This window comes from Ciconia boyciana, chromosome 1 (genome assembly GCF_034638445.1).
Source record: "Ciconia boyciana chromosome 1, ASM3463844v1, whole genome shotgun sequence".
Lineage (NCBI taxonomy): Eukaryota > Metazoa > Chordata > Aves > Ciconiiformes > Ciconiidae > Ciconia > Ciconia boyciana.
In genome coordinates this window covers 31,310,651-31,337,553 of record NC_132934.1, presented here as the reverse complement: position 1 = coordinate 31,337,553, position 26,903 = coordinate 31,310,651, and the positions used below count along the sequence as shown (strand labels likewise).

The following is a 26,903-nucleotide window of genomic DNA, read 5'->3' as shown; positions in this document are numbered from 1 at the left end:
GAGAAAATAAGATCAGCATTTTAATGTATTCACTTCTGGGGAAATAAGAAATGAACCATGATAATCCTATAGCGTGGATTAGAGCTGACGGATGGGTCATAAAAGCACGAAGAGCAATATTTTCAGGTCTGAAAATAACATTAGTTTTGCAAATCGTATAAAAAACTTAACATGTAATGTTATTAATGAGATGCTCAGCTGAGCAAAAACTATAATTAAAACTAAATACAAATCAAAATACTTTCTGCAATCAGAAATGACAGTATCTTTATGAGCTGGTAATTTATGAGTCTGCATAAATCACTCCAACTGATACAAAACACAGCAGAAAACAGAACTTTTATTTCCTAATCTTTACAATAATATTGTTTTACGCATTGTCAGTTTTTGCATCCTGAAATTGTTTTTTCATCAATCCATTTCTCTATACTACCTCAAGCAAGATTAAAAAAAAATATTATCCATTTCTGTTGAACAATACATTGTGAACCTGATCCCCCAGGTGGCTCAGAATGAAAGTAATCACCCAATATATTCGCCACTATAAAGTTAAAGCAATTCAGCCTAATTTGGTAGGAAAATTCATGACATAGAAAATATTATCTCATCCATTACTGGCACCTCAAAAAGAAATTATTTCTGGTTTTTAGTAAGGAATTTCTGCTTACTATAATGACAAGCAATACATTTTTTCCCTTCATGGATCTCAAACCACATTCCATGTAGTAAGTGATAAGTATACATCAAGTACTAGCTAGGATTGTAGCAGGATGTTCCTGATATAACAGCATTCATGAAGCCCTTTTATATCTTTAGATTATTATAGTTGATAATCAATACAATACACACTGGAAATGCTATTTTTTAAAATTATTATAAGGGCATTTACTTTGACATGACCATTTCCCAAAACAAATCATAAATGTATCAAAAACTAAAAGGTGAATTCACTAAACATTAGGAGTCTGCCTTAAAAGACTGACAATTTAAATGAATTTAGGTCTTTCAAGCCTAAATCTTTGTTATTGAAAAATTATAGAATAGAAACTGTAACTCTTAAAATTATGTTTATTATTATGCTAATTTTATTACAGTGACCTTTTCCCATGATAAATAAAAAAAAGATAAATTAATAAATTACCAAGCAAAATATTATGTGCTAAGTACAGCCACCATCTGTCTTTATTACAACTACCTGAACACACCTATTTCTACATTTTAGGCATGTTTAATATTTACATTTCAAGAGCCACAAATTAAAAAAAAATCACAAAATGTGGATTTTGCCAATAGCTCTGCTGGATTTTGGCTAGGCTTCTTTACTAGTCAAATGTACTATAGACCCCCAGAATCAGTATGGTAGCTTTCTAGAAAATCAAGCCAAAACTGGTCTCACTCATCTTTAGTTCTAGCCATCTGCTTGAAGCATCTGGTAACTGGGTACATTCACCCACATCCAGAACGTGACTGCTCTCTTGCCAACTATGTGCCTAGGTAACTGCCGATATGTGCTTCTCCGCTACTAACATGACAACTGTCAAAAAGAAGTTGAACATGTACGAATAAATCTAAATTAAACTAACACATTACTTTCCCAAGTTACAGCAATAATTTGTTTTACATAATTGCTTGATAATGGCAATGATAAATAAGTCACACAGTGAAACCTTTCTAAGGCTAAGAACTATAACAAGGATACCAAAGATCTAAGCACTTTGAAAAGTTATTTTTAACATTTAATCCTTGCTATTTTCTCTAACAACTAGAAAATATGTGTGCAGTTATTATTTAAGAAAAAAATCAAAATAAGTAATACTAGCAATGAGTTAATTTTTTAGATAAAAACATCAGAATTATACATTCAATATCTGACATAAGAAGTAGAAATAAAATAAAGAAATCAGTTCAGATTCTTTTCAAAGTTTCTTTTACAATTAATCCAAGTATATAAAATTATTAGATGTAGTCTAACTGCCACACATTAAAAGTATTGCAAGAGGATGTGGAATGCCATATTAGAAATGAAAACATAAATGATAGGTTAGAACACAAACGGTAAAGAAATGTGCAACTTCCATTTAAATTCATCCTCTTGTCATGTAAATATAATTTTCTAACATCTCTTCTCACTCAAAAAGAATACCTAAAACTTATTTTGTGCACTTCATATTAGAAGTAAAAAAACTGAGGTAACTGTAATTACTGAAATGATTAATTCCTTTACCAAGTATCATCAAACAAACTTTTCATCTTCTTCTGCTATGACATTTGTGAAAAGGTCAGATGTATTCAATGGTAAGGGAGTGTGCGATTAAAAGTACATGAGAGAGAGATCTACAGACAGAAAATCTAGAATCAAAGCCTGGAAAAGTAATCCAGGATCATGATAGTAAACTACTAGACTACAGTTAGAGGAAAAGAATAAACCTGAGGATATTCAGAGATTGTCATAGTGGCGACCTTTTTTTTCTTGCCCTGTCTGAATCATCAGTTGTCCCTCTTCTTGTACCTAAATTTTAAGCTCCATGGAGTAAAGCTCACAGTTTTGTTTTGCAGCAAGTTAGTGCACAAGATGGCTTGGTCCTCATCCACCACTACGGCTCTAATGCACAATGCTGCTGCTGCTACCAAATTAATAATAGTAACAAAATTAGATTCTATTTCTATTAAGTGCTGTGATTATGATTGACAAACACCTTGCTTCACATGCAAGTGGTCCCACAGTTATCTGCCATTCCATGGTCTGTCATGGTTATCCAGTTTAAAATAGGTTAGGAAACAAGTGCTATATCTTTTCCATCCTCCCATTTTCAAAAGAAGGTTTTACCAAATGTTCATTAAGTCATTGAAAAGTGATTCTAAACTAGCATATGTAATAAATTATCACATACCATATGTAAATAGTCCTTTGGCTTCCATTTTACTTTTTTGTTTTCATCACATCTATTTTAAATACTGTATATTCAAAGCTTTATGATTTATTATATTGCAATGTTTTCCAAAAACTGTAATGTAATTTTCGATTGCTACAAGAAATAGAACTACAGTAAGTTCTTAATGAATTGTACATAGTGATAATTCCTCTGATATCCATTAAATTGCACGAAGATACAGTAAACAAGAGCACAAGGATAGTAGACCAGAGTCAGTTAGTGAAAGAGAAAGGGTAAATCTCATGTAAATCCAGCTGATCGTAATGTTTTTCTGAATGTAGTTTTATTTGTAAATTAAAGTAACCACAAAGCACATGATGTCCATGGATATAAAGAACTTCCAATGATGTATAAAACCTTGTCATTCTTATCTTGTAATGGTCTAAGGTGTGAGAATTTGTCCTGTTTTACAGTCATATTAAACATTTTAAGCTTGTGGCTTTCCCTCAGGCAAATTTATTCCAAGTAGGGAAAAGAAAGAAAAGGAGGTGTAACAAGTTCACAAAGTAAATGTAAACACATATGCTGAAATAATTATTCAGGCACTGCAAATTGCTTCTACAGTTAAATACAAGTTGCTTTGCCATTTCCTTCACATCTTGCACTTACTGCTACTCAGGGCCAGCCTGAAGTTCTAAAAATCAATCATTAGAAAAAAAGTAAAATAGATTTCCAAAATTAGTCAACATCCCAACAGGAAGCCCTAGACAAATTTTTCAAACATGTCCAGATATTTCAGGTACTCACTTTTGAGGTTTTCAACCTAAGACTCTTAAAATCCAACTGTCATCTGATACTGTCAACTGCCTAAGTTGAACACCTCAGAACTGAGATTGTCAGAAACATACTAATTTCCAAAAATCCTCATTCATGTTTTACTGTGAGACTATATGTTAGCTATACGTAAGAATATAAAACAGTAAAAGCATATTACAGTGAACTGTTAATTTGTATTTGTAAAGAGAAACAGGATTCTCTTTACAAATACAAATGAAACTCTTTGCTCCAGAGAGTAGAATGAAAGCAACAGTACATATGCTAGCAGAAATTCTTTCCATTTTTACAAAGCCTATATAATTTCCAGCAACTGTATCAGACCAGCTAGTAGAGCTTACTTCTAGAAATATTTTATTTCAAGACTGGTTCTGTTATGAAAATCTATTATATTATCTTTTTGTCCTTTAACCTAAACCTGTATTCCTGCCTCAGTCACAAACTTCCTGTACATATTTCAACAAAAACATCCTAGTTACATTTTTATAGAGAAAAAAACACAGATTTTTGTGCCAATTATTTACATATGTCAAATAAATAAGTTGTTGCATCTTTTTATCAATCGTGCTGTAATACAAAATTCTCCAAGGAAACAATTTTTTTAAATTTTAATGATTCAACAAGCAAGGAAGAATTGCCTTATAAAATTGCCAGAAAGATACTAAATGTTCAAACTTAAATCTGTATATTTCCATAACTAACACTTCAAAAAAACAAAAAAACCCCTAAGTGCTGTAACTACAATCAGGTGAGGTATGAAATGTCCCATGCCTCATTTTTGGTTAGTGACATTTCCAGATTTCTGTCCCTAGAACTGCTCAAAGTGGTTATAATGACAAGAATTGAGAAGTGGCTCTTTCATTTGATGTGTTTGAAAGGTAGCTTTGTATGAACAGCTGTGTTTTCAAAATGCTTGCCACCTCTAAATTGGTCCTTGTGAAGTGAACTGTTTGCCTTATTGCCAGCAGGGCACATTGCAGGGTGGCTGTTGCATTTTTAATTTTTATCACTGTCTCTCTAACTGCTGAAGTGGAAAAGAAAGATTGCCAAAACCTGACGTGTTTCTTTTCCTTTCTGCCCACTCTGACTTGGTTCTTAGCTGTCTGTTGCTCCAGTGATGAGAAACGTTGCTCAGTTTATTCATTCACTGAATGTCTTTTCCAGCTCAAATAATGGTGATATCCTCTTGTAAACCAAGGCTCCAGCTGTCAATAGCAGTAAATGAAACAAACCTAATTAAGACACCCAATCATTGTCTACACAAGAGATAATTAGGCTGCAAAAAGTCACACACATCAGGGTGCATTTTTCTAAAAGCAAGATATAATACCTTAAAAGCACGAGGCACACCATATTTAGTAAGACAGTAAGTATGGATTGCAATAGGGATGGACTTCCAGAAGAAATTAAATAATCTGTCCACGAAGATTTAAACAGTTTTAGGGCAGAAGTTCTAGTACAGGAAAACAATAATAAAAATACTGAATATCATTACCAATAAGCAATACTAACTTTTAAAATGCAGACTCTATTTAGACTTTTTAATTGCAGACATTAGGAAGCAAACCATACCATTTTATCTGGATGAGGAAATATATGTTCAATCAGAGTGCACATAAAGATTTATAAATGCAGCTGGGTAAAGAATTACATCAAAGACTCCAAAACTACGATGCACAGCTCATGCTGCTGCTTGTGTGAAAACACTTATCCCACAGCTCAGCTTACTGGTGATAATTTGCTGCTGAGCCTCATCTCTACAAGCTTTTCTGTTGTGCACCATAGTAGGCACAAGTTTTAAGAATCACTTGCATCACATCAAAAATCTTGAGAGGTCACCAAAACCCACTGACAAAAGAGCTATAATAAAAATAGTATTTTTGCTTAACAGATAATGCTGACATAATTGCATTATTTGAATTAACTTTCTTTTTTGTAAAGAAAATATCTACTTTTGCACAGAAACCTTTGTGTATGTAAATCTCAGATACTTTAAATACTACTCAGAGGAACAGGACAAATAACCTTCAGGTTCTCTTTGTCCTTCTTATTAGTACCTTTAAAACCGGATGTTTGAAACGCAAAATTTTCACATAGAACTCCAGATGGTACAAAGCACTTAGCTTTAAAGCACTGGAACCCATTAATAAAAATTCTGAAAATCACTATTAGTAAGTGTATTTCAATTTAATCTTTATTTAGTGTTATCAGTACAGTACATTAATGAAGAAAGGGAATCAATGCATTCCCAAAGTTCAAGGTACCACAAAGTCAAATGCTTATTCTCCAGTACAAACATTTATCTCTGTGACGCTATATTCTTCAAGGAAATTGAACTTCAGTTACAGTTTATAGTGTTGAGTGCAAGATATCAATTTACATGAGGTTTATTTTGTTACAGTAAACTGCAGCTCACTTCTCAGTTCAAAATGGTTTGTACACATCTCAAGGTTAGAAATTAATTACATACACACAGATGCACACACATAATCAATACATAAAGCATAAGCAAATTCATACTGCATAACTTGATTCTGGGTTTTCATTTCTTCAAGTGGGACCAGAAAACTTAACATCAGTAATCCTCATTTTATTACCTTCTGTGTCAACATTGTATATCAGCGTCACACAATAATATTATAAACAGAAAGACCGACAAAAATGTTTTGCCACTCAAACAATTCTATACAATTTTTGCTGTGCATTTCAGTACTCCACTTTTTTGTGTACTATGTCATATGATGTGTACTACAGTCATATGATTTAGTTTTAAGTTGTCCTGTGAGGAGCAGGGAGTTGGACTCCATGATCTTTATGGGTCCCTTCCAACTTGAGATATTCTATTCTATGATTCTATGATCTCATAAGCCACCATGGATGTCTCTGCTACTCCAGAAATATTATTTTATTCCACACCTTGAATGATAGTTAATACTAAATCATTTTCATGTAAAATAATACATAGATATGATACTATTTAAACCAAAAATCTTTCTGAAGTGAAACAATGCATTTTGGAATGATGACTGTGCAGGCTGGGAGAGAGTGTGAAAATTATTCTACAATCTGTTATTCAAGGCACTCAACCCCAGTGAATATTTTATACAAGGCACTTTAACTGGAGAAATAAGAAAGATTTATGCTAGAACACCATATGAGCTTGAGCTAGTGGCTTATTAGCTGGAGCGTTCACCAGAAAGAGAAAAGACATCAGAGTAAATCATAAAGAAGAATTCAGAACCTGGATCTCCAACCTCTTCTTTTTTGCTGCCTTTTGCGGAAAGCCCACTCTAATATATATGACATGAAAATGTCCACTGGTGCCCTTGTTTTTCACTTGAGAATCCCAGAGAAGCTGAAGTATAAACTCAGGAGGAGTATAAACTCAAATCCAGGAGGATGTTTGCTCTATGTACACGAAAATGTAGTAGTTTACATGCTTTAACTGCTACAGCCTCTCAGGTACCTGGGACACACATGAAAAGTCCATCTTGGTCCACATCCTATTTTTTGCAGTGGCCAATAGCAAATGTCCAGGGAGGAGGAGATAACCAGGTCAGCTATGTAGTTATACTTCCCCAGAATACTTTCACAGTACCTCTACTGAGCAGAAGTCCCTGACCATCATAGTGGGATCAAAATGCTGAGATTTGATAGCTGCAGTCGCAGTTTGTTGAATCTCCATTAATTTACTATTCAGGTAAGACTTCCAATGACCTTTAAATTATTAGAAGCTTACATTTTGTATTTGCCACACTTACAGATACATTTTTAATACACGATCCAAATAAAATTTGAGAATTCAATGCGACATGTGCTTTAGAAAGTGCATCAAGAACATGACTCAAAAAATGCCCCCCCACGGACATCCTCTCTTGTCCCTGCAAAGTAAATTACATCTATGCATTAGGCATAGAATGATTTCTACCAAGATCTTTAGGAAATGGGACAGTACTCCATACAGGTGTATCACCTTGCCTCCTGGTAGCAAAATTAAGAGCAAGTTATAGGCATTAACTGTCCAATGCAAACCTTTATTTTTCTGCAAGCCTCAAGTTCATCTAATTTCCCAGAACAAAGGAACAGATTACATTTTTACTATTTCAGTCAGCATGTCTTTGCATTTCAGTATAAACTGGGCCATTTGCATAAAAACATACTATTAATCCTCAAAACAGCAGAATGTTTTCTGTATGTTTATCTCACACATTGTCTGTTCACTTTATTAATACACTTACATGTTAAAATAAAATATTAAATGTCCTTAAATGTACATAACACAAACAGCAGCCTTGAAGACTTGCCAAATATACTTCAAATTGGCCAATGCTCATGTCACTCAACATGGTCCAACACCTTTCCTCTGAGCTGATATGGAATACCTACGTGGTCAATAAGCCAAATCCTCCTGGGCCTGGAAAGGAAACCTAAAATCCAAACCCCTGACACTTGACGTTTGTAATTCTGTCTATCTATACCAACAGCACCTCAAAAGTTATTTATCAATGACAATGAAGCATTGATCTTATCTTACAGTTTATAAACAATGTCACTGTGAATTTTAACACTAGAGGCAAGGGGAGAAAGGGCATAAATGTGTATCATCTGACAGTCTTCTGAGACAAAGTCCATTTAAAGTTAGTGCAGAGTCTATATTCTGAAGCAAATGAAGCAGTTAATGTGTACTACTTCATATATGAAAACACAGAAGCTTTTGAATTATATGGCTTGGAACACAAGGTACACTCATAGCAGGATTTTTTTTTCCTCAGAAAAAGCAAGTACATACCAAAAATCTGGAGAGGACACATTTGATGCTTCAAGATGCTAAGGCTTCAGTCTTTACTATAATTTGGGACATGAAGACAATCTGCAACTTCATAGCAAATTTCAGATTCTTGCAGAGCTACAAACCAGAGAAGCAATTGCTAGTGTAGATTTTTTTTTCCTTCTTATTGCTCTAAAGACACTTTTCTGTTATTATTATTCCTTACAACTGAAGTTATTGAAGCCAAAATGAGCAAGCCAGTAATTAGCTTCAATTTGCCAAGATGATGAGCTATTTATTATGAAGTACATATTTCTTTCTAATTATTGCTTTAAAGAAAAAAAAAAAAAAATTTCCTAAACAGCAACTACAAAAAGAATTAGAAAATTATAAAACCTGTGGATTATCAATTGTGTATATTTCTGTATAAATATCTCACAGGCTTGCCTAAGAATGTCATCATTAGGAATGTGTATTAATCCAACCATTCCTTTTTCCATCGATTACACATAAATTATGTTCTTTATATTCATAAACTTCATGTTCAAAAGTTAAATATTCATGCTCTGTAGGATTTTTGCTCAGTGTTTACATTTTCAAAGCCAACAGAACTCAGTCTGCTTCTAGTGATAACTGAAAGAAAAAAGAAAATATTTTAAAGGAGCATAAAATATGTAGAAAAATCTCACTGATATATTTTGCTTTATACTCTGTGGATCTTCATCTTTCTGTAGAGCAATGCTCCACTGGATGTATGACAAGCTACAAGTCTAAAGATATATTAGTATATTAACTTCATTTATGCTATCTGGATACCACTATAATACTCTAGGCACCACAGTCATTTTCTTTTCTTACTTGCAATAATTAACATTAGAGAGCAAAAGATGGCTAAATTAATTTATAACTTTATAGTTTCTTATACTAATTATTTCCTCTTCTTATATTTTAGGTCATCCTGTCATTCCTGCAAACACTAATCAATCATGGGATTTGAAGTTAATACTACTAAATAAATGAATTGCTTAATCTCCTATGACCATCTATACATACTTCATCTTCACAAAGCTTATCAATTTTATGTCATCAAGGACAGAGTGACCTTCATTTCCACAAAATGCCTCTTACTACTGGACAAGTTGGTTACAAATTTGTCACTTATCCTCAGGAAGAAAGTCCTTCACGATCATCATTTGACAAATGCAAGTGTGTGTATTATCAATTGACCAGGTCATACTGAATTCCAAAACCATAATTGTGGAATAATAAAGGGTCTGTTACTTTTCTGAACATTTGAGCTAAGATGAAGGACATGCAACTCAAAATTAATTTTCTACTTGGCCTAGTTATCACTGCACTAGTACAAGCTGTAGAAAAAAAAGCAGACTGCCCAGAGTCATGTACATGTGAGATCAGACCATGGTTCACCCCCAGGTCTGTGTATATGGAAGCTCCAACAGTGGACTGTAATGATTTAGGCCTTTTTAATTTTCCAGCCAGACTGCCTGCTGACACACAGGTTCTACTTCTACAGACTAATAATATTGCAAAAATAGAACATTCAGTAGACTTCCCAGTGAATTTAACTGGTCTAGATTTATCTCAGAACAATTTATCTTCTGTGACCAGTATTAATCTTAGAAAGATACCACAGTTGCTTTCGGTGTACCTTGAAGAAAACAAACTTACTGAACTCCCTGAAGAATGTCTCTCTGGACTCCACAATTTACAAGAGCTTTATATTAATCATAACCTGCTTTCTGTGATTGCACCGGGAGCTTTCATAGGCCTCAGTAATCTTCTCAGACTTCATCTCAATTCAAATGGTCTGCAAATGATCAACAGGAAGTGGTTTGAAGCTACTCCTAATCTTGAAATTCTCATGATTGGAGAAAACCCAATTATCAGAATCGAAGATATGAACTTTAAGCCTCTTATCAATCTCCGCAGTCTAGTTTTAGCAGGCATAAATCTCACTGAAATACCAGATAATGCTTTGGTTGGCCTTGACAATTTAGAAAGCATCTCCTTTTACGACAACAGATTTGTTAGAGTGCCCCACATTGCTCTTCAAAAGGTTACAAATCTTAAATTTCTGGATCTAAATAAGAATCCCATTAACAGAATACGACGAGGAGATTTTAGCAATATGCTGCACCTAAAAGAGTTAGGAATTAATAACATGCCTGAACTGATTTCTATAGATAGTCTTGCTGTTGATAATTTGCCAGATTTAAGAAAAATAGAAGCTACCAATAACCCCAGATTATCATACATTCATCCAAATGCATTCTACAGACTTCCCAAGCTGGAATCGCTCATGCTCAACAGCAACGCGCTCAGCGCCCTGTACCGCAGTACAATAGAATCCTTGCCTAACCTCAAAGAAGTTAGTATACACAGCAATCCCATTAGATGTGATTGTGTCATCCGCTGGATTAACATGAATAAAACAAACATTCGCTTCATGGAGCCGGAGTCCCTGTTTTGTGTAGACCCTCCTGAATTCCAAGGCCAGAATGTGAGACAGATACACTTCCGGGAAATGATGGAAATCTGTCTCCCCCTGATAGCTCCTGAAAGTTTTCCATCTACTCTGGATTTAAAAACTGGCAGCCATATTTCCTTACACTGCAGAGCAACAGCAGAACCAGAACCTGAAATCTACTGGATAACACCATCAGGACACAAACTTTTGCCTAACACTATTTCTAATAAATACTACATTCATTCAGAAGGAACATTAGACATAAGTGATGTAACACAAAAAGAAAGTGGCTTATACACATGTATAGCAACAAATTTAGTTGGGGCAGACCTAAAGTCAGTCATGATTAAAGTGGACGGCTCTTTCCCTCAGGACAGCAATGGATCTTTGAATATTAAAATAAAAGATATAAAATCTAATTCTGTTTTGGTTTCATGGAAAGCAAATTCTAAAATTCTGAAGTCCAGTGTTAGATGGACAGCCTTTCTGAAAGCTGAAAACTCTCAGGCTGCACAGAGCGCTCGAATACCATCTGATATAAAGGTATATAATCTTACACATCTAAATCCATCAACCGAATACAAAATTTGTATAGATATTCCCACTATCTATTCACAGAATAAGAAACAATGTGTCAACGTAACCACAAAAGGACTGGACTTGGCAATGAAAGGCTATGAAAAGAACAACATAATAGGATATCTTGCCTGCCTTGGTGCTCTTTTGGGAATCATCTCTGTGATATATCTCTACAGCTGCATCTCACAAGAGATGAACTATGACGTTGGACACAGCTATCTAAAGAATTACCTGAAGAAACAATCCTTTTCACTCAATGAGCTTTATCCTCCTTTAATCAGTCTTTGGGACATGGGCAAAGAAAAAAGCACAGCAATGGAAGTAAAAGCAACTGTAATAGGTGTACCAACCAATATGTCATAAATATGTCAGTATATCACTTAATTTCTGAAATAAAAAGCACATGACTGCATTTGTGCTGAATAAAAAGGCAACAAGAAAAAGTATTTCTTTTAGGAACTAGACGCCTGGACTTTCCTGCTGCCGACAAATGGGAATATGTACTGACTCAGCATAAGAGAAGAATTTTAACTAACTGGCTTCTAAGGGTATTCTACCAACCAAATACAAATAACTTCATTTTCTAGAACTTTCATGGGACTTTTAAGTCTGGAATACAGTGGAAGTAGCCAAGAACATTTTCTGTATTTTTTTTTAATTATTATATAAAAGTAGTGGAACTGAGCAATACCTCCTCCTGTGCTGTATTACACACACTAGCCACGAGTTTTTGCAGTGAACAGATATACTAGGATTGACACATGGTGTAATGAAATGGACAAATTCTGTAGAGTAGACACAGTGAGTATGTGAATTTTTTTTATGAGGAAAATACATTTTTGATTAAAATCAAAATAGTTTTTGGCTTGTTTGTTTCTAAAAAAAAAACTTTCTGGGAGCTCTTGACTGACAATAAACAAACTCATTTTAATGTCTGATAAAATATCTCCTTACATATTCTCCTGTTAAATGTTGATCTGAGCACATAGGCTATTTTTGCTGGTTTTAGGCTATATAATTGCAATAAACCACACAATAAATATTTTTATGAAGTACTTTCCCATAATAATAACCATACTTTACACATTGCTTATTGTGGGAGGAAGAAGAGAGAAGAAGGGCGGGAAGGAGACATAAGACTGATAGGGAAATAGATTGTTAGCTACTAATAACAGCAAGTTTTGAGCTGCTTTGGTATTTTCCCAGAAGCCTGAAAACTGAATGCAATGTTTAGACTCAGATAATATAAATCCAATATTTTGTCTTCAGTCAAAAGGGTAATTCAGTTATTAGTAATGTCTAAACTTTAACCCGGCCATACAAGGAACTCAGATAGCTTGAACACTTTAAATGATATTAAGGTTTACTTTCTGGACCTGCACACTTCTGTTCAGCAATTACAACTGACTAGTTTATAAACCTCCCCAGCTTTCACAATGTAACAAGCAATAAATGACTGACAGAAACATTACTAGTAGAAACGAATTGAAACAAAATGAAAAGAGAACAAGAAATACCTGACTACTCATATTGAAGCTAAAGTTCTCACGGGAGTAGGACTGGGCCCATAGGCAGCAAATGTGCACAGAAGCTGCTGATCAGAATGTTGATTACAAGCTAAACCCAATTCTGTTAGGATAGAAAAAGTGACTAATCCTAAGCCCAGCAGAGAAAAGACATCAGACCATTAAGATTCCTGATGAAAAGATGTAGTACCTCCTGACAAAGAACGCAACAGCAAAATTTTTTATGTTATTTTGGTTCATATATATGAAAATAAATAGGAAGAATAAAGAAAAAAAAATTGTTATCTCCGAATATTGTTTAAAGAAGCAAATATTCACAGAATGAAGTAAAAGAAGTAAATATTCACATAGGTAGCTTGAATTACAAAGTAAAAGCAGGAGTAACAAACATTCCTTCTAAGTCTTTAGTAGACTTTAACATTTTTTAAAATCTATAATAATATATATTTTATCTTTCTAGACTTGACTGAAGTAAACATTTCTGTGGAATCACTGACAATTTTTGTAGGTAGAAGAAGAAGAGTTACTTCTTGTATTTAGAAATTAACTTTGCCACTTATTTATGGTTTGCCGCATACTTTCAAAATATTAATGGTCTATAAACACGTATAACATGGAAAAATAATTTCACTTTATCTAGTACTAATGAATAACGTGTTTTCATGTTAAAGTGTCCTTTTTCTAATTAAATCCCAGGATTTTTAAATTACATAAAGGTAATTTTCGAAGTTGTTAAAGGCAGAAAGAACCACCTGATACTAATTTTAAACTACCCAAACTTAGGATATTCATAAAGTCGATATGTTTCATTGAAGAAGGAAGTTTACAAACCTGATGAATTGCTATCACACATAAAGGCATGTTGACATGGATCAGAGAAACGCTGCGACGGCATGACAGGTTTCAGCACCAATGACAGAGCTGCCGGAGTGGAGCTCTTCCTCGAGAAATGGTAGCTCAAATGGGACCCATCACCAAGCAGATATTGGACTTGTCAGCAAGTACTTGTAGGTATATCTTGTATGTTTACCTTTGGAATCAAGCTGCATTTAGAACTTACAACTCTTAGAGATTAGAAATGAGAATCTACTTTTTTCAGCCAAAAACATCTCTGCACAATGGTATAAAACAGCGCGCGAATACAAGTCTAATGGAGGGGATTGGTTAGACTTTTTCCCCTCACAGAATAAGTACAGGCTTTATTTACTTTATTTAAATACCTCTTTAAAAGGTTTTGTTGACAGATAAAATGCATTTTTATATAGAAGAATTCTCATACTAAACTGAGAGCTGAAATATAACTAGATATATCTCACAAATATTTGCATCATTCTATACTTGGGCTGATATCAGATGAAAATATACCTTACATTTTAAGAAGAAATGAATCATCCTGTTGCTAATTGTTAAGATGTAAATTATTTCCTTTATATCCCAAAAAAGAGAAATATAATTGCATTTTCTTAAAGTAGCTTTGCAATCCTCCTCTCACATGACCTTGATTAAGCCATTTTACAACTTTATACCTTCCTTTCTCTGAAAGTATCTTTGAAAGAACATGCTGAGCTTCTGTTTTCAGCATACCAACAAGATGCATCTTCTGTAACTAATCATCGAGTAATATTCTTTATTTGTACAGATCTGTGTTCACTGCTATCACTCAAAAGTGAAACTTTAAGAAATACTAGGAAAATGTCCATAAGAATATGGTCAGCAGTGTCTCTACAATAGGTTAGGAGATCATAGACTTTTTAGTGACTCATAGAATAAAGCATTAGTGATTTGGTAGGGGTGTTTAACTGATGGGGTACAAAGAAGGAATACAATTGCAATAATGAGAACAAAGATATCCCGTCAAAGAGTTCTCACTATTACCAAAAGATCTGCAGAAATAAATGTTTGCAGATTTAGATTAAAAGTTTAAAAATACATACTTACTAGCACATTCAAGTTCATATCAACATCCATTCATTCATGAACTTATATGTCAACAGCATTACAATTCTTCAGTATTCTACTCAGATTTTGAATACCTTTACATTGAAATTTTACATGTTTCTAACAGAAATGTAAGTTTGATGATATTTTTTGATCAAATTCTATTTACTGTAAGAACATGTTAAAGGCCAAAAGCATGCTGGAGGTGAGGCCATTTAAACCCACTTAAATTAGACTTCAACATGTATACTGTTCAATGAACTGTTGTTTGATCCTTTTATTATATAGACTTTTGTGTGTATGTGTGAAGTACTTCTGTTCTATTAGCAACATGGTAGCCTGTCTGCAGACCTTTATTTCATTATATCTGTATTGCATTATTTTATCTACTATACAGAAGTAGTATCTTGTAGAACACATGGCAATGCTTTCAATGGCAGTACTGTGAACCACCTACTATCCATATAAACATAACATCTTTAATATCTACACAGAAACATCTCCATGATATTAGCCTAACAAATCTCTAAAAATATTAATTATTTCTCCATGACCAAAGACATTCTTCATGTTAAAATCCCCACAGAAGCTACAGGTGAGCAGTGGGATTCTTGTGTAGCTGTGTGTAAAAATGGATAGCTGCTTCTTCCACAGATATAAACCTGAGAGTCCTTAGGAAGTAATAAATCCACCTTTTAGCTTTAATAGCTTAGTGTATATTTAACTTACATCACTTCACAGACATATGTCCAAAAAATCTAACAATTTTTTCAGCAAAGTAGAATCTGTTAAAAAAGTATAGGAAGAACTTCCTAATAGTGGTATAGTATACTTTTTAATAATCTCTTCATTTACAGGAAGGTTGTTTTTTTCACACAAGGCACAGGGCTAAATTTTTTGTCTTTTATTAATTGGGATGTTTACTCTCTTTAATGGAGGTAGGAACTGGCAACAACCTATATTTAATTTCCTCAGAAACAGAGAAAAGCATTGTTACACACCTATGTTTCCATTTATTTAATAGTTTTCTCTCAGGAATCCAATGCATTAAAAGCAGTACTTACTGATTATTCAAACCAGAAAATAGTAGCTCAGAAATAGATTAACTTTATCTTGGCATTTGACAGCAAACCTCATTCTAAAACACGCTACTAATGAAAGAGAGAAGGCAAACATGAGTGTTTGAAATGTCTGGCTAGGCAATACCCAAAACATAAGACTGAAAAGACTTTTTAATTCAATTTTTTAATTCAGTTACCTTACTTCTTTCTATCGGCTACTAGACTGGAAAGTTGTGTTCCATTCATAAAAAGATTAAGCATTTCCTTCTTGGTAAAATATTTACAAAAATCATTTCCAATATTCCATCAGCTAACACAGCCAAATGGTAACTTACGTATGTACATTTAAGTTTCTGTTTTAGCTAAAATGATGTGAAATCATAACCCCAAATAGTAGCTAAAAAACTTAGATAAAAGATCACAGATGATCACACAAAATCAACAAATGTTGATTTACATCTTAAAAGGAAATTTCCATTTCCAAAATTCACTAATAAAATTCATTCTGCTTCTGTAACCTTAAGCAGTGACCTCAAGATAACTTAAAAAAGAAATGGAGATTCTTCTCTCAATCTTGTGCTGGCCAGTAACAGAAGAGACACCATGATTAAAAATAATCTTATAAAATATTCTTTGTTATCTGAAACCGGAAGAGACATTTCAGAAAAAGGTGCCTATATAGTCTAGAAAATAAGTTCACATACTAGACAGTACCAAAAGAATTGACGTTTTAGAGAGAAAAAAATGAAAAGTGTCACTCTATCAGACTTAAGGAAGAAAACAGTTCTTATTAATGAACTGAATGGAGTAAAACCAGAGTGGAGGTGTGGCACCGACAAGACAAGAAACTTTACATAGCAGAAAGTGTACAGTAAGTACGAAAAGTTCAGTATGAAAACTACAGAAGACATTTTGAAGAATATAGTTAAATGGAATGGAGAAGATAGCCATTGAACACAAACCACTAGAAACAAACCAAGACTAACACTTCACCTCATGCTAAAGATGAGAAATGTGCTTGGTAACACATTAACAATTGCATGCAGCTTTTGTAGAGGTAAGAAACAAGATGACTAGAAACATATGCAGAGTAAAAAATTACTGGTGTTGTCTACTGCAGATCTTGAGACTTCATCACAACATAGCTTACAGAAAGACATCTTGAATAAAATTGTTGGGGAAGCAATAGATACAAGTGATCTTTTTAGAACACCTTTGGGTCCCATGAGCAACAGTAGAAAGATGTTGGAATAAACTGCTAGGTAGGAAAAAAAAATGCATCTTTCTGGAAATATTTGTTGACCTTCCAAACCAATTGTTTTGGTCAGTCAGTTGGTTAACATACTAAATGTGTAATTTGAATAGCTTACAGTTTAATACCATTGGAAATAATTGAAACCAATCTTCTCAGGAAAAGGCTAAATAGGTACTCAGGGAAAATGCTAAGCTACAACAGAAAAAGAAAAACATTATCTAAATATTCAGTAAACATAAAATCAAGACAATGAGAACAAAAATTAACTTAGATGCCAAAGTCTGTGAAGATAAAAGAAAACAACCTAACTTCACTTACCCATATGACAACTGTAGAAGTTGGATATTAAGCAAGAGAAATGCAATTACACATGTATATGGATAAATTCAATTTGAGTTGGTACTGAAACTTGGCCAGATTTGCATGATTGGAATGTTAAAATACATGACCATAACCCATCCAGTGAGAACTGTGCTTTGAAACTGAGAACAGAGCTATTCACTTCAGGTTCGATAAAAATTCTGAAGGAGTTGAGTCCTCTTCAATGTTTTTATTACAGGACAGTGTGAAAATAATATAATGTATCAGACTAAATTCTGTCCATGATTAGTTGCACTTCAGTATTCTGAGATAAAATGTACAAGCATCATTTGTAAATAGCATAAGCATACAGTAGAACTAGTAATGAATAATGAAAACTGACCCTATGGTACATGACTGACTATTGTTATGTTATTGTTCTGGTTATATTAAGTAGTGTTTCATTTCTATAGCCAGGGTTTTCAAAAAGAGATATAAGGTTAAGCCAATTGGACAACATGTTTAAAAGACTTGGTATTTTGAACACTCAAGAAAAAGTTTAAATAAAAGTAGTGTACATCTACCTACTTGACTACAGTATTCTCAGAGAGATATAAAGCTGTAGTTATATTGAAGTACCTTCCCATTTTCAATTTTAAAAAATGAAGTAGACTGATCTTTAAAGAAGCCAACTGTAAAAGAAAGACTGCAAATGACCATAAGTCTGGACTGTTTTTTTCAAATAGACAAATCACTTTTGTCTTTGGCTGCTTAAGAAATTATGATCAATTGTCAGAGCTACCAAACATGAATGAAACCAAAAATATGACTGTGTAATTTCTATTTCTAGGAATTACAGCTACAAAAATTAATTTTTACATTTAATTAATGCCAAGAAAATAATATCAATATATTTTTTCATAAAAAAGGAAAGTATATTCACCTGCAAAAAGTCTATACACTTTAGAGATAGTTATAATATTTATTATTTGGCTAACCATTTAAATAACCTGTAAACTGTGAGGATTAATGACATAAACAAAGCTATAACAAGACACAAATATACAGTTTCATTTTGAAAGCTTTTTGGTGCATCCTTCCTGACTTTCAGTTGTTGCTCCAAAGGACACATGTCCTCCTATCTCTCGTAGGTCTTGTCAACCCTGTATGTGTATCTCTGGTGTCCCAGGTCATCAAAAAAGAACTCCAGATGCTTATGTTTAGGAACATAACTATGAACGAACAATCACATACAAAAAGAAATTCCATTATATTCCAAAGAAAATTAGATGTTTGATGGAAATTGATTTTTATCTAAAATGTTATTTTACAGTTAATGACTCTCATTCCTATTCAGACAAAAAAGGGTCAGGGGGAGGGGGAGAAAGTTCCAATGTTCTCGGAACATTAAAATGGTTTTATATGATTTCTTTGGAAATTTAGGAAGAAAACCTTTCATTTTCATTTGCCAAATTACTATGACAGAACAAATACAAGTATTTACACAACATGAATTAATAAAAAACCTGAAATGAAATGCTGATATGAAATGTTGACATTCTTGTAGAACATTTGATATTAATTGAACCAACAATTTCAGATTTTAAAAAGTTCCATTGGAAAACATTTAATTCTTTCTAAAGCTTATCCCACAAAGGCATTCAAGATTATAAATCAACAGTCTTCAAAGCAACTGAATCTTTTATTAAGTCATTCCTCCCTTCAGACAAAGCTGAAAACTACAAATGAAATTCCTCTGGCAGCTAAAAAATGCTTTTTACAAATCTCTCTCACTTGTTCTTTTTTTTTGTCTCTCAGCTTCAATTATTTGTAGACTTTTTTCCCCAAAGTCCTTTTCTTTGCCTTGATGCAAATGCTCTGTTCCTCTCCCTTCCATGATCCCTGTGGGTCCTTTGCTTATTTCCTGCTACTACTGTTGCCAGACTGTCACATCATTTCCAACACTGCCAGTAAGGACAGATGTTGTCTGACTTAATAAAAAAATTATCAAGCAAACATCATATTTGGAGGAAAATATTTGAATAGCAAAATACAAATATTAAAGAAAGACCTGGAATTCTTAAAGAAAATGCTGGTGTAAAACTAACCAGCTCATGAGATGAAGTATCTTTCAAGGAAACAAAGCATAAAAATGTAATGACATTCAGATTAAAATAATAATAATATGGGAGAAAGATAAAACTGAAAGGGAGGGCAATTTGGGCAGATGGCCTATTCCTGATCCTAAAATAGCTGATGTTCTTTTTACCATTACAGTTTAGAAGAGTGGAAAACAACTCCATCTGCCTTACCCTTACGTAGTTATTGTTTGTTATTCGTGTTGATGACAATTTCCTGCTGTGCTCCAAATAGCCATAATGCTTTTGGGAATCACAATGCTACATGCTGCATGTATTCAGGTGTGGAGAGCAATTTAGAATAAATGGCCAAAAGAACAAGATATTAAATATCATAATAATTGTAGCTTCTTGATCCAACACCATTTACATTCACATTTCTACAAAATATACCCCCCTAATATGGGAATTTGGGATTTCCCTCACAAGTTGAATCTACTGATCCTTTCCCACCCATTCAAAGTAAACAGTCATGTAACACCTGAATCATAGAACAGTATTTCCTTTAGTAGGAATTCTCTACTAAAATAGAGAAAGGAAAGTAAGGAAAGTATATGGAATACTGAAATAACTTCTTAGAAGAATGTAACAGCCATGGTAAATAATCATATTCTTCCTTCCAAGAATTATCCATTAAAGAGACTACCAAGATCTACAGATTATTGAGTTCTAAGCACTACTCTGAATACAGGACTGTTCTCATCGTGTGTCCTGGCTAGAGCGCAAGTGAAAACAGAAGTGCGGAGGACAGCTCTGCATACAGGAGATAGTCTTCCATAGCTCAGTGCTAAATTAAGGGCCAAGGAAGTCTATAGCTCCTGTCCTAGATACTGCTTTCTGCTTCAAAATGTCTACACAAGAGACCATCATTCCAAGCCACCATCATGAAATATACAGGTTGATTCCTTTTTGACAGGACTGTGGTATTAAACTCAACTTTACTTTTTATCTCCATATGTCATGCAGACTTACACTCTTTCCCAGGACCAATGCAAGGAAAGGATCCCTCCATGACATTTGGCGTCATGTATCACCCTGAGACTGCCTGAGACTGCCTGCCTGTACTTGCACAGTGTGGATTTGATCAGACAATATTGTTGCTAGCCAGATAGACAGCTCTCAGGTTCACACAGATAAGGAAGCAAACATGAAGAGTCCCATGTTAATAACAAGGTATTCATAGGTGATCCCTTCAGTTCAGACTATTGCTGCAGATGAATAAGCAAATAAAAATTGGACTCCTACGGAAGCATGTACTTATTTCACTCTCCAGCACTTAAGATGACCTGAGAGCTAGGTGCCAGAACAAGGGCCAGTAGGGCAATAAGAGTCTCTTCTATCAGTAGGAGACAGAAGACAAGGAAGAAATCAAGATGCAAAAATGAACTTATTTATGGTTTTTTTTAAGGACTAAACTCACTAAATATGGTTTCTAGTAACATCAACATAGTGAAAGAATTACCCTGTTCATCTTAAGCCTAGCTATTACACCATCTGGATCACTGGACCTTGAAGGATAGATAAATAAATGGGAAGATTATCTCTGCAAGACAAAAAAAGGAGTGAGGCATGCCTAAACTGAGGTGTGCAACAGCATGGACAACACAAAACTGAGTAGAAAATGAATGCTGCTCTTCAAGCTAACTGAATAATTAGGAAACACAAAAACAAATCTCAAAGCTTTCCTGATAGTTAATTAACTGTGCTTCAGAACCTCAACAGAGAAGAAGGAACATGCTCCTTTTAAAAGCAGAATAAACATGGGTTTTGCACTGGTCAAAGAGAGACAAACCTCAAAGAGAAATATTTAATACTAATTTCAAAAAAAGCAGTGATGATAGTCTTCATCTATACATTTTTCTTCCAGTCCAGACCTAGATTCTATAAAGAAAGCATTTTAGCATTCATATACTACACATTACAGGTCAAAGGGTTTACAGTTTTGTCATTTAGCATGTAAGCACAAGTCAGATTCCTTGAGATGGCTGTTGGGAATAACATTTGAGGGCAGAATCTTGTCAGAAATTTTTATTTTTTTGTATGAAATTGTACTCTGTGCTGCTAACATTTATAACATCTTTTTGGTTTTGTCTCTAGCATGAATTTCAGCTAAACTTAAAAACATACAGCTGAATACTTTATAGCACCAAAGAAACTGGGTTACTGTCTGAAGACTACTAAAGACAGCTAAAAGACAATGCTTTGACATAATGGTGGAATGATTTTATAGGACACAGAACCATATGATGAAAATCATCTGTTCCTATATATTCTCACATTTAAATGGAAGATAAAACAACTAGAAATAGAGCTAGAATTATCACTTTTAAATTAAGTGCAAAGTGTCCAATAACTATGCAAAATAAAAACCAACCGTTTAAAGTTAGTCTCACTATAGTAAAGCAACTATCATGATTAAACTACAGGTAATCAGAGATGTCTTTCTTTACATATCAGGTAAAAAAAGGATTAAATTAAATCAAACTGTTACTATCAATTATACTCTCTTAGATTAATTTAATCTTACCTTAACATTTACTATAAAATGGGATAGGTAAATATATATTGCTTAAGGTAGCTATTTAAAAAATGCATTTTTGTCTAGTTAGGCAGACTGTTGTGTAAAAGGCAATACAATGATAGCTTCTGAGAAAAATTTAAGTTATATAAATCCATTTTATATTACTTTGACTTGACGTGCTAAAATGCGGTCATATGCATTTTACCAATTCACTACTGGTGTTGCGCTTTACAAAAATTAAAGTGTTTACCAATCTTAAGCGTTAAAGTCTTACCTAATTTATTTCATAAATGCTCTGCAGGTATTTATGAGAAGTACATGCCCATTTTTAGTAAACTAAGTGCTGTATTGAATATTCATGTGCCACACAACATGTTCCAAAATATGAAACAATGCCTTCTCCTAAAATACCTGCTTGTACAAGTTCTCCTATCTATACCAAAATTATATAAACTATGCACACCACTCTCTCAATTCCATTTCTTCTACAGCCATTGAAGACGATTTCAGTACTCAAGCTAGGATGTATCCCCATGACTGTATCCCCATGACTTCCACACTCCTAGTTTGACAAGTCCAGAATAGCACTGTTCACTGCCACAACCCTTATAAATGTATTATGGACATTATCATGTCCAAAATCACCCTGTTGCCTTTCAGGCTGTTAGAGTCCAATTCAAAATTACTTCCTTTTCTTTCTTCAAGGAACTTCAACCTCTCTCTCACCCTTCATATTTCTTCCATTCACTGAGCATTAATCTACTGTTTGCTCTTACACAAAATCACATCAGTATGGGCATGCAGCCCTCCTTTTCAACTACTTTCTACTTCGTTAACGCTTCATCTTTTTCCCAGTCTCCTATGAAATGTATTTCCAGAGTATCCTTCTCTATGCTATTTGTCATCATTTTATAATTCTCAATTACATGAAAAAAAGAACAGAAAAAAGCTGAATTGTTCTGTGCATTTGAGTGCAAATTTGAAGTGTAGCCAGAGGAAAATTGCAACCCTGAAAACTCTGCAGTCTGTTCCCCCACCTACTTCAGCAGTCAACTCTTCTCAAATGACATTATGTTAACCGAAGCTCACTTTCTCTCCCCTGGTCTTAGAAAAGCTGATTAAAATGGAGGATGTCCACTGCAGCTAGAGTTATTTTAAGTTATTATTTCTAGCTTGTGTAATGTCTCGATTATTAGAAAGAGAAAACAGAAAGAGAATAATTGTATTATTCATGCAGCCTTTTAAAAGCTTATTACAATTTATAAGCATACACCAATAAACATATTACACCAAAGCACACACACCAAAGAGAAAAGCCTCCTGCTGCCCTGAACATCGGTTAACTAAATAGTTTCAAATAAAAGAAACAAAAAAGATATTGTCAAAGTGGTGGTGTTTTTTCCCTACCACATCAAGAGGTAGGTAAGTGCCCACTAGTACTTCCTCATACAGCAATAGCATTTAGGTGCGTAACTTCCACTGAATTTAACAGGTACTACACTCTGACCTGTTTGGGTGTTTTAGACATTACTAAGCATGTACCTAAATCATCAAAAGCCTGGCCCCATGAACCTAACTATCTGACTCACAGCCCTCAAAACTCTTCATATGCATAGCTCTACTAAAGACAGTATAAAAGCAATGTACATCATTCATTTAATTGAAAACATTACATATATTTTTAATTAAGACAAAATGGGAAAAGAACAATATTATTTATTTAAAATTCTTAGAATAGAATACTTTGTGGAGAGCATCTGTTTCAGGATTAAATAATTTAATATCCATCAAAGAAATATTTGATAGTCTAGAATTTTAAGTACCAGCAAAGGAATGTTCTGTATGTTCAGATATTATCTAATTAGAAACAAAAGTAATATGCCATGCAATATATTCTAAATGACTTTATTTTAAGATACCACAAATAACATAGGTTTAGGTCAGGAGGTTTCTTACTCCTCCTGACCTAAAGAGTTTGCAAGAGCCTGCTCCCTCCTATTCATCTTTAACTATCAATTATCTTCCTACAGGATTTCTTAGGCTTCAGCTTGTCTTCCACCTCCTTTTGTCTCCTTCATTCGAAAATTTCTTTTTGCTTCAATTATCTTACACGTGAGAGTTCCCTGTCTTTGTATGTCATGCAACATCATTCTCCCACTATCAGCATCTCCTCTTTTGTTTAACATTCTGGCACAGAACTCTACTTTTCCCTTCCCAAAATTAATATTCCATCACACTGGATGTGTATAAAATAATCTAAACTCTTCTTGCTAGAACCCTTACATTAAATATGCCAAATTGTATGTAGAATGAGATGACTTTTCAGTGAGTACAGTTACTTTAATCAAGACTGTGGAAACTATCTCATAAATATTCAGACAATAGAGAGAAAGTCTAAGGAAAGAAAAAATATTTAAAACAAAAAATGGTAGATTACAAACCTTATCATAAGTTTCTACCAAATCAAGTGCAGAACATATAAGTATTACAAATCAAAGTGAGGAAAAAACAGAAACTGTAGACACTCAATGGTAGGTAAGTCAATGGTAAAAAACGAATTGTAACATAGGATGACGGAAATATTTTAGAACAAACTAGAAAAGAAGAGAGCTGGAAAAATGTGGCTATAGAGGACAAAAATTGCTAAAAAAATCAAGTTTGCAACAGCATCAAATCAATAAATACGAGAACAAAATAAGTTGAATAAACAAAGAGGTGCTACAAGTAGTTTTAATGATAGTGAAGGAGAACAGTAGGGTAGAGGAAAGGTATAGGAAAGGTTGTTGAAGAGGAACAAGTGAAGACACTGGGTCTAACAGCCCATTCTGGTAACACAATAATTAAAGGTAACAAGAGATGAGTCAGTAGTTGGAAGCAAATTTTGGACAGGAGGAAGTGACAGTATTATCAAAAACTGAGAAAAATTAATGATAAAGAGATGAAGGAACAGCCAGGGAAAACAAGTGAGCTTGAAGATACCATGAAATATACATATCCAGAACTTTCAAATGAAGACAAGACTTAACAAGAATGTGAGAGAAGGACAAGACAGCAGGAGTATGTGCTTTGATTTGGCCGAAATATTTAATAGAGAAAAAAGCTGTAAGAAGCCTGAACTTATGAGTATTCTGAAATCAACAGGAAACAATCATGCTTAGGAGACAAATTATAATTTCCATACCTTATGAGTCATAATTCACCAAGTGTCAAGGAAAAAGTTACAATACTAATTGTAAAACAAGGAGTACACAAATATTTCTTAGAAAGTGAAAAGAAGTAAATGCTTAAGCAATGAAGAAGAGCATGCTTGGAAATTCTGGCTAAAATGAGGAAGGCAGAAACAACAGGTAGTGTCATTTAGGAGGTTTCATCCAGAAGACAACTGAAAGCTGATAACCCTGTGTTATTAAGGAAAACATTTTCATAAAGAAATCTCAGAGGGAAGGAGACACTACTGTCTCTAATTAAAGACAGAGCTCAAGGTCCAGGAGCTGCTTAACAGTATCAATTATAATGCCACTAATAAGCAATTAAAGGTTTGTGACTTTTCTAAACATTACCAGAGCTACAGCAATTTTTATTGTTGCTTTTAAGAAGCCTCAAAATTATTTTAAAATAATTAATTCTAAAGGATTAACTAAAAAAATCCATTTAAAGGCAATAACAGAAGACACTGGAATGTATTCAAGTTTGTTCTAAATCACATCCAAACCAAGTGTATGCCACTAAAAAAGAAGCCAATCACTGTCACACAGAATAAAAGCTTGAAGAAAAAGAAAAGGGAAGAGCAGGAGTAGAGGTGAGAAAAAAGAAAACAAAAACAATAACATTAAGGAGAGGAAAGATAGAAGACAAGAATTATTCCATTTAATATTAGGTTATACAAGTTAAGTTAATATATTTAAGTTATATATGAAAATACTGATGCAAAAGAGGCAGACAATAAAGTAAGACAAACTTTTTTTTAAAAAAGGGATTTTTTTTAACCCATTTTAAAATTGTTAGTAAACTAACTGAAAACTCAGTGAAAACTTGGAAGTAAGAGAGACTGAATAAGCCAACTAGGTGTCTGTATGTAAAAACAGAGCTGATCTGTTGAGTCTCTGAGGATATATCTACACTTAAAGATACCTTTCAGATGCAATTTGGAGAGATCTGAATTAGTAAGTCCATAAAGTGCTGTGCAGCACTTCAAGGCTTTTACTAGCTTGGGTCCAAGTGCATTTGAACATTATTTGTCTGACAGAAAGGCACATTAGCTTAATATCACTCCCACCAGCCCTGATTAGCTTGAAAAGACCCCACATTCATATACCTAGATTGTAGACACAAAGGTGCTAAAATACACAGTACTAGCCATGGTAGTTTGGACAACACCACTCCACACTCAAAGAGTAGTGGTTAATGTTTTGTACTTTTTAGAGACCAGTCACAAGTGTTGTTCTTCAGTGGTATATTCTGGCATTTACACTGCTTAGCATCTTTATCAATGACCTGGAGAAGGAGGCAAAATCCTTATCAATCTGACAACACTAATGGGAAGGATGCAGTCAATATATTTGAGAACAGGGCTGCCATTTAGAGGGACCTAGAAAGGCTGGAGAATTAGGCCAACAGGCTGT

The 26,903-nt window shown here is 33.9% G+C and overlaps 2 protein-coding genes across 5 annotated transcripts in view; one reads left to right on the top strand and one right to left on the bottom strand.

Annotated features, from left to right (window-relative positions):
• LRRN3 (leucine rich repeat neuronal 3) overlaps positions 1–12,400 on the top strand; it is a 35,783-nt gene extending 23,383 nt beyond the window's left edge. The window contains exon 2 of the mRNA XM_072861864.1: positions 9,428–12,400. Coding sequence (XP_072717965.1) covers positions 9,779–11,905 — 2,127 coding nt within the window. The 5' untranslated portion in view covers positions 9,428–9,778 and the 3' untranslated portion in view covers positions 11,906–12,400. The remainder of the gene's footprint in view (positions 1–9,427) is intronic.
• The window catches only part of IMMP2L (inner mitochondrial membrane peptidase subunit 2), a 495,130-nt gene that overhangs the window by 266,077 nt on the left and 202,150 nt on the right, over positions 1–26,903 (bottom strand). The gene's annotated exons all lie outside the window — the stretch shown is intronic.